The sequence below is a fragment of the Rutidosis leptorrhynchoides genome, chromosome 4 (assembly GCF_046630445.1).
Source record: "Rutidosis leptorrhynchoides isolate AG116_Rl617_1_P2 chromosome 4, CSIRO_AGI_Rlap_v1, whole genome shotgun sequence".
NCBI classification, from domain to species: Eukaryota; Viridiplantae; Streptophyta; class Magnoliopsida; order Asterales; family Asteraceae; genus Rutidosis; species Rutidosis leptorrhynchoides.
The window spans coordinates 29,692,960-29,703,124 of NC_092336.1; the positions used below are offsets into that span (position 1 = coordinate 29,692,960).

Below are 10,165 nucleotides of genomic sequence, written 5' to 3' on the forward strand. Positions count from 1 at the left end.
ACACAATGAGTTCCATACAAATAATGTCTCCACAGTTTCAAAGCAAACACTACTGCAGCCATTTCAAGATCATGCACTGGATAATTCTTCTCATGAACTTTCAACTGTCGTGAGGCGTAGGCGATTACTTTATCTCTTTGCATTAATACACAACCCAACCCAGCATATGATGCATCACAGTATACCACGAAGTTGTCTGAACCTTCTGGTAAAGCTAACACTGGTGCCTAACACAGTAGCTGTTTCAAAATCTGAAAAGCCTTTTCCTGATCATCAGTCCATCGAAAGGCTACATCTTTACGAGTCAACTTAGTCAATGGACCCGCTATTTTGGAGAAATCTTTGATAAATCTGCGATAATAACCAGCCAATCCCAGAAAACTCTTAGTCTCAGTCGGAGTCCTCGGAGAATTCCAATTCATTACCGCTTCTATCTTTGTTGGATCAACTTTTATACCCTCGGTACAAATCACATGACCCAAAAACTGCACTTCACGTAACCAAAATTCACACTTTGAAAATTTTGCAAATAGTTGCTCACGTTTTAACAAGTTCAAAACTAACCTCAGATGTTCAGCATGTTCACTCTCTGTTTTCGAATACACCAATATGTCATCAATAAACACAATCACAAACTTATCTAAGAATGGACGACACACTCTATTCATTAGATCCATGAAGACTGCTGGCGCATTCGTCAACCCAAAAGGCATGACAAGAAATTCATAATGACCATACCTTGTTCTGAACGCTGTTTTCGGTATATCTGATTCAGCAACACGAACCTGATGATATCCGAATCGTAAGTCTATCTTAGAAAAGAATGAAGCACCCTGTAACTGATCGAACAAATCATCTATTCGAGGTAACGGATACTTATTCTTCACAGTTCTTTTGTTCAATTCACGATAATCAATACACATACGCATTGACCCATCTTTCTTTTTAACAAACAATACCGGAGCACCCCACGGTGAAGAACTCGGTCGGATAAACCCACGATCTAATAACTCTTGAATCTGTGACATCATTTCAAGGATTTCAGACGACGCTAATCGGTATGGAGCTTTTGCAACTGGAGTTATTCCAGGAACCAACTCAATCTTATATTCGACTTCCCTTACCGGCGGCAGACCTGGTAACTCATCTGGGAACACTTCGGGAAATTCTGATACTACTGGAATATCGGCCACTGTTCTCTTTTCTTTCTTCGCATCAATCACATACGCAAGAAACGAATCACAACCCTTTTCCATCGACTTTTTCGCTTTCATCATGGTTATCAACGGAAAATTATACCCGCCCCGCTCCCCCCGGGCCACAACACGGGTTCCATCGGTCGAACGAAAGGTAATCATTTTCCTATCACAATTAATATTAGCCCTAAGCGAGCTCAGCCAATCCATTCCTAATACTACATCAAAGCTAGGAATAGGTAACACTAAACAAGTCACCGGGAAAGACTTCCCTTCGATCTCTATACAAACCCCAGACACATATATTGTGACGGGTGTGATCTTACCATCGGCTACTTCTACACTAACCGGCTTGGGTAACACAGTAGCTGGTAAATTCAACTTAGCACAGAAATCTAGGGACATAAAACACCTATTGGCACCACAATCAAACAATACGCGAGCAGGTATTGAGTTGATTAGAAACATACCGGTGATCACTTCGTCAGTTGCCACAGCATTCTCAACCGACATCTGAAAATCTCTAGCCTCTGCTGTTGGAGGATTCTTCCTCTTCTGCCCACTCGAGGCAGTTGATCCTCTGGCTGATGCCGAACGCGCCCCTGACCCTGCCCCGGAACTACCACTCTTCGACGGACAACTAATTGCACGATGCCCTGGTTTGTGACAACTCCAACACACACTATTCGGATACGGGCATGCTGAAGACTCATGCCCAACAACACCACACTTTAAGCATCTTCTTGTAGCCTCAGAACACTGACCACTGTGAGAAGATCGACACGTGTGACACCAATTCCCTTTACCTGATCCAGATCCAGTACTACTCTGACCACTTTTACCCTTCGATTTAAACCCACTAGACTTCTTGAATTTAGATCGTGATTGACCAGATACTTGCCCACCTTGTTGTAGCACATTACCAAACATTCTGTTTCTGGCAGCCTGAACATCACTTTCTACCATCTTAGCCATCACAACAGCTTGAGACAATGATGTAGCTGTTCTAACAAAAGTTCTGTACTCAGGCAGAATGATATTAACAAAATGCTGGATACGAGATGCTTCGTCTGGCACCCATTGTTGTACAAACCTCAGTTTATCCATAAACTTCCCTACTACCTCATCGATCGTCATTTGAGGTGTCATCTTCATTTCAAGAAACTCAGTCTTGATTCGGTTCATATCAAATGGATTACAATATTGTTCACACACCTTCCCATGAAACTGCTCCCATGTGATCATACTCACTTGCTCTTTTGGTATACTGGAAATCAAGGAATCCCACCAAATCATAGCCCTACCTTTCAACATTCGACTAGCATATGTCACTTTCAGCTCGGGTTCACACTGGCACGCTTCAAATACCCTTTCAATTTCTCGCAACCAATTGAGAGTTACAGTCGGATCAGTACTTCCAGAGAACTCAGAGGGTTTGCAATCACGGAAGTTCTTATAAGTACACTTTTTGGGTGGTTGCATGTAAGGTTGTTGGAACATTTGCATTTGGTATGGATTCATCATCATGGGATTTTGGTAAGTAAAAGTGTTTTGCGGTGGCATATAATATTGGTTAGGTATTTGATTTTGAAACTGGTTCTGGTGCACATTAGGTATCGTTTGGGATTGCGCGGTTGGGAATCCAGGTGGTGTATCATCATTTCCAGAATGCCTTGCCAATTCAAGCTCATTAATTTTGTCCTCAGCCTCTTTTAGCTTACTTTCTAATTGAAGGATGTAACTACTCTGATCATCATCAGACTCAACACCCTCTTCTGGTGCTCTAAATGTTCCGGGGTTGGATGGGCCAGTTGCATTTCTATCAGACATACCTATGCTACAAAACAGCTCACACAAAAGCTTAGTGGATAACAGTTAGTTCAATCACAACTAACACACGTATATCCTATTTTCACTTAGCCCCCCACTCCCACAGACATGTTTGACTTGCCTCAGGGTTTGGGAACAAAGTTCGCGCACACACTTGCTGCCAAACCATGCTCTGATACCAACTTGTAACACCGGCCATTTTTTTTTTAAAACACAGCGGAAGACTTTAATAATAAACACAATATAAGTCACGTCATTACGTTTAAGTTTACACAACGGTGTTACGTTATCACAAAACATTATTTATACAAAAGTCCACATCAGAGTTGGGTTGTCAAACATGTCTTCTGCAATAGCACCCTTCCCGACTAGCAGTACCTAAACCTGCAAGGGGAGAATATGTGGGGGATTAGCGCACCGCTAAGTGAATGGAATCTATCTAACAGATATAGCTTAAGCCACACACAAGCTATATACTAACAACAACACTTGCTAACTACTAACTAGCATACAATAAGACAATACGAGGATCGGCGGCTTGTACGAGCACACGACTCCCAGCTGATCGGGCCTGAGTCTACCGATAGTCCCTGCTACTCAATTCACAGTATAGTTATCCAGATGCAGGGGATGCATCATTCACACTATACTCCACAATCAGTAGCCTATGGACCCAACCTCCCCTAGGCACGGTTGACCTCATACGGACTCTAACCTCTCCTAGGCACGGTCTCGAGTCCCCAGTCTCCCTATGCCCAACTGGTGTCATTCACACAGTGTACACATAATTCACATACAACATTAGGCAAACGATATTATTCTATCATGGCAATTCCTACACTATGCATGGTAAAAGAGTCAACCACAGTAGCATGATATGCTACTTAAACTCTATCCGTAGATAGACCCACTCACCAATTACCAGCAACTGCTCAGTTATTATTTCTGAGCTTCTTCCTTGTCCTTATCTCCTGAGAACAGCAAAAACCAAGTTAGAATAGTGTTCCCATCAAGATTAGACACACTGACAGCGAATTATAGCAAATTCATAAAAAAAATGCGTCCGCTAAAATTTTCATTTCAAAATTTACATCCTGAACACCAAAATATAAACGGGCAGCATAACGGCTAGAAAAAAGGCACTTTGGTAAAACATTCTGCCCTGTACACACAGTCGGTCGACTGACACTTACAGTCGGTCGACTGTCTACACAATCGGTCGACTGACCTGTCCAGTCGGTCGATTCATTGGGTAATACATCAATCGGCCGAAGGCAAATCTCAGTCGGTCGGTTCACTCGCCAGTCGGTCGGTTCACCCTCAGTCGGTCGACTGTCGTCCGACAGTCGGCCGACTGTGTTCATCTTCCTCAGAAACTGAACAAAGGCTACGGACTTCACGATGAAATCCTCAAATCTCGATCTAGAGCTCATTTTAAACACCAAAATCGACCACAACTTGTTCACAACTTGATATAGACTCAAAACCCACAACAATTTGACCATAACAACACTTGAATCACTTGTTTTGACACAAATTCAAGCTTTTTACAAAACTCACACAAAACCATGAATTTAACAATGAATTGAACACAAAAACACATGTTACTTACCTTGATAGACTCAGTAATCTGTAAGAAACAAGATGGTAAGAACAATTTGAGCTCTAGAACACAATTTAGGAATCTAGGGTTAGAGATGGGTGATGAAGTGGGTACGGTTTGGTTTAGGAAATTTCTAGAAATGGGAAGAATAAGGCAGTACACTAGTCACTTAAGGCTGCTATTTTCCCACCTCACAACACACGGGTATTTACCAGTTATCTAACAACTTAACACAACTGATAAAATACCCTAACGAGGTCCAAATTAAATAAACAAACCTGTTCTGGGACCCTTGTCACAAACTGGTCACAACACAATTATAATAAAACACTAATAAAATGATTAAAATAAAAGCACTTAAGACTAAGCACAAACCCTAAGGGCAAAATAGTTCACTTACAACTAGCCCGGGTTTCAGTCTGTTACAAATACCCTCGGCCAGGTGATATATATTAATGGATTAGACAACCACGTTTGCCAATCGAGCTTCTTGCCCTTTATTCTCCGAGAGATCCAGCCGAAAGAAACGACTTGTATTTCGTAGAGTGCCATAGGGGCTGTCCACACCTTTCCACGAAAGATTTTATTTTTTTCTATTGAGTCGATAGTTGTACAGGTGTATTGCCTCGAAGAATCTCGTTCATGCTCAAGTTTGCAAAATTTCCCAGGTTTCACCAGCGTCACACCCGCTCCCATACTTCCATTGAAAAGTTGCAGAATATCATAGAATGTTCAATGGATTCAACATCATTATCGCACACTGGACACCGTACACTTTTAGGTCAACTCCCCTTTTGTCGAGTTCTTTTAATACCGGTAACCGCTTTTTTAGTGTTCTCCAAACAAAAATTTCTCCCTTCTTTGGAACAAGGTTGTTGCGCAATGTTTGTTGCCCCGAATCACACCCTGGTAGGAGTTTTTCTTCAACAATAGCCGAGAGTTTTCTCACCGTAAGATTGCTGTCAGTTGAGTGAATCCACCTCCAGCGATCCTTTTTCCTGAAATCAAACTCATACAAACTAATTTTGTTAACAAGATCCTGTAGTTCGTCCGTTGCTCTTCCAATTGGTTGTCTGATCCAGCTCCATTCCATAATTACATTTAATCCATTACCCGAAATACGATTGCATATACGAGCAGTATGCTCGGTTTCTAACCGGAATAATCTGGGTTATTGAACGCACAAATTGTCTTCACCAATCCAATTCTCGAGCCAGAAGGATGTATCGTCTCCATCACCTACCACCTTTTTGAAGGAGTTGACAAAAGTCACACCAAGTTCTTCGACGTTGCTTTCTGCACGAATTATATTATTCCATACTCCAACAGTAGGTGTGTTAGAATTTAAACATAAGCCACCATTATAAAGCAATTTGCATGCTTATAAACTCACAACTTATTGATATTAAATCTTTTACATATTTGTTTATGAAAAGGGTTTAAAAATAAATAGAAAATTATTTGTCTTTCGTAACCATCACACCGAGAGGTTATTACACCATCATCATATTAACATTTTTTTTCCAGTAACCTAAGAACATAATCACTCTCAATCATAACACTCTTTCTATAAAAAGGAGACTCGCTATATTAACTATATAAAATACTAGGTAATTTACAACTATTAACGATACTATTACAAATGAATAACATCACTTTCATTTTCAAATGCGTTCAAAAACCACGAAACTCATCACGAAATATGCGGGAGTAGTGAGGGTACCCGCAACACCAACAATGCCCTCATGAGCACATGGTGAGGGCAAGCTATATTTGGGATGGTTAGAAAGCCCTCTTATATTAGCATGTTTACGTAAACAGTTTCAAATCTGACATAAGAATGTGTCATATTAGCTTCCTGATATTATCATCATCTTGCTTCAGCAAATTAGATAGATAGATTGTGAAATGACTGATGTTGACTAATTGCAAAGTAACATTCATTTCTTCCGAATGATTATGATTATATATATATATATATAATATTTCGATCAACGGTGTTTCTTTAAAACATGTGATTCTTGGATTTGTTACTGCCCTATAGTATTTTTGGCTAATGAATTAAATATGTTAAATGTGATATTAGCACAAGTGTAATTGGTTTTCATCGGCTAAAAAAAATTCACTATTTATTTTTTTCGAACAGCGAGATTGGAGTCATTTACAGGGGACCACCAAAAGAGTTCCCACCACCCGATCATATCAATTCATTGTTTGTTTGTAGTATTTGAGCTCTTGGTTCTGTTCTTTTATGAGTTTATTGAGCTCGAATATTTTGTTGTATATTTGATTGTATGTTACTCAAGGCTTCATATGTTGGATGAAGTTTTCCCGATTGGTTATACAGTTTTAAGTCCTTTTTTTTTCCAAATAAATACTGTAAAATAAAAATGACTAGTTTGAAGTCTTTAAAATCTAAATCAACTCAAAATCCAAAACTAGTATTCCTAGAGTTAAATTTAAATACTAGCTCGGGTTTTAAAACAAAGATGTCGTTATTCGGGTAAGGTTAACTAAGGGTTTCACTTGGACTTGACCATGAGCTACAAACCCTAGTTTTTTTTAACCCTAGTTTTTCGCCTATAAATATAGGGATCTCTTCCTATAAATAAAAAAAAAACAACTCCCTATGATCTCTCATTAGCTATTATTTTGCGCCAATATTGACAGTTACTTTGCGCTCTCTTACGAGCCTTTGAGATGATCTTTCTCACAAATTACATATAGGGTTTTACCTACATTTCATGTCGGGGTTTTTCCCTTGCGCCGATCGACTCCACTCATCGGCCGACGATTATCCTTTGACCACCCCTGAGATCGTTTGGATCTCTCGGGTCTGGGTTATTCACGGTGGCACATCAGAGAGTTAAATGCGCTAACCTCTAAAAAACCACAATATAATTTCACTCAAGTGTATCTTGTCCCTAACTGACAAAAATATGCATGATCAAATGGCCCTATCAGTGGGAGGTGCGACATAATGTCTCGCGTTCCTATCGTCGCACGTTTGGTTTATGAAGGTCTGTTTTTCTCTAATTTAACTATCAATTTGGATGTGATTTGAGAAAATATTACGAGTAACTATCTGCGCTGTCTTTTTGCGGAAATGGTTCTGTACAGTTGCCGCGCAGCTTATCGCGCAACCATCGGTGGGTTTAGTTTTCTGCACAGATGTCCATGCATCTTATCGCACAACCATCTGCGATATTGGTTTTCCGTACATCAGTACGCGCAGCTTATCATGCAGCCATATGCGGGTTTGGTTTTCCACACAGTTCCCCGCGCAGCTTTTCGCACATCTGTCTGTGTAGTTTTTACGCACACATGTTCTTACGATAATGATATAAAGAGTTCAATATGATATTTAACAAAGATACCATACCGAACTGACGAAACTTATTCGGGTACGGTTAATTAGGGTTTCACTTAGTCTTGGCCCATTAACTCTAAATCACCCTGGTTTATCCCTATAGATACATGGATCTCTACCTACACAAAAAACACTCCTACGACCTCCCATGGTCACTCTACTTTCTTGGCGTCTACTTTGTGCTATATGCCCAACTACTCCGAGCTATCTTACGAGCCTTTGAGATGAATTAAATTGTCTCAATTCTTTAATAGTCGCACAAAAAAATCAACTTCCTTTTTGATCGTTCTCACAATTTAGATATAGGAAGTGGTGGATTCAAGAATATATCTCGACAGGTGCAAACCTTAATAATTTGAGACAAACCAAAAATGTGTGGGCAAAACGTCAAATTTAACACATACATACATTAGACGTCGAAATTTAACATCTAAATACACTTAAAATTATTACGATCTTCGGGGGAGGGCGATCCGTTTTCCCCTTCTATATCACCGCACCTTCATATATCTAGGGTTTTACCTACACTCTGTGTAGGGTTTTTTTCTCTCGACCGTATCGACTTCGCTTTTTAGGTTGGCAATTGGCTTTTGACCACCCCCGAGATCGCATGGATCTCACAGGATTAGATTATTCACGATGACAGACCACATATTGAAAGCTGCTAACCTCTAAAAATATCCAATTGTTATATCACTCAAGTGTATCTTGGCCCTAGCTACAATATTATGTTTGATCAGACGTATTTGGTAATAACGGTATACTTAAACTTATTGTTTTCAATATAGTTACTAGTTAGAGGACTATTATTATATGCATCTTATAAAAGGAGGCGTTGGTTAAATAGTTGGACAATAGTATTGTATGACAGAAAGAAATGAAGAAGTTATACTGGTGAGTAGAAAATGCCGGGGTGGAACGATAATTGAAACCCATAAAACTGAATGTGAGTGAGAGAATGTCAATTTATGAGTTTTGGATTTTGACACCCATAAAACTTTGTTTCACTTCAATTTAGGGGATGACATCGGGTCGAGTTTGGGTCGGATCTAGGTAATCTCATACCCGAACCCGATTAAGAAATCATGTCACAAATCCGAACCCATAGCCGCCGGATCCCCATTTACTTACTAACCGTCGGGTTATCGGGTTTCCCCACGGTTAAACGGGAAACCCCATTTACTTACTAACTCTCGGGTTGCCTGGTTTCCTCGCGGGTATCGAATATCCTCGTTGTTAGTCAGTCTCATTCACCATTTATCTATTTCAATTTTTGTTTCAATAATGCTATTAAATTAAGTACCTAATCTTAATTACTATATATAAATATCGAACAATAGTACAATACCACATTGTAGCTTATATTGTTATTATTAAATTTTATTATCGTTATTAATGAAATTGAAAACCCCTAATGAAAAGGCCGGCCGGGTATACTGGTCGAGTATGCGGATTTGTATCTAAACTCATCCTCATACCTGAACTCACAAAAAAATTAAAGTCAACCTCATACCCAGCCCAGGACTGAATACCTGGGCTCAAAACTGGCCAAAAAGTACCGGGTTTTGGATTTACCCATCGGGTACGGGTATTTCGCCATCCCTACACTTCATACTCTTTTACTTACTCTAAGTTGTATAATCTACAAATTATGGTGTTTGTAGTTTAATTCACCTATTAAATTTTGAAATCTTTTATATAAATGTAATTATGAAGTGTTGAACCTCGAGATGTTATCCAAAATTAAGAATTACAATAGATAAATTTATAAGATAAATATATATGATTACATAATTATCAAAGAATAATTATAATCAACTATGAATGAATGTACAGCCTATATGGTTGGTAACCTAGACGTTCTGTTGTTAAGGGAGTATCTTAAAATAAACTACGGAGTATATAATTTGAGAATCATTTTCCTAACAACCAAATTATTAAATTCATGACAGTCGTATATAATAAAGTTATTTTGTCTCAGAAGTCATAACCAAGGTTATAATATTACGTAAAGTATTATTTTGAAAATCAAGGTTGAAATGTTATGCCTTATCGTATAAGAAAATGAATTTACCATAGAAAAGTTGTTTTTTCTGAACTAACAATTATTCATTATAATTTAATACGTTATAAAATAATGGCTTGGTTAACATATTACTCCGTATA

At 39.0% G+C, this 10,165-nt stretch overlaps 1 protein-coding gene across 1 annotated transcript; it reads right to left on the bottom strand.

Moving 5' to 3' along the window:
- Positions 1 to 5,350: 5,350 nt before the first annotated feature.
- Positions 5,351 to 5,722, bottom strand: LOC139840529 (uncharacterized). Its single transcript, XM_071830792.1, has one exon. The coding sequence runs from the start codon at positions 5,720 to 5,722 to the stop codon at positions 5,351 to 5,353; it is 372 nt and encodes a 123-aa protein (XP_071686893.1).
- Positions 5,723 to 10,165: the final 4,443 nt, after the last annotated feature.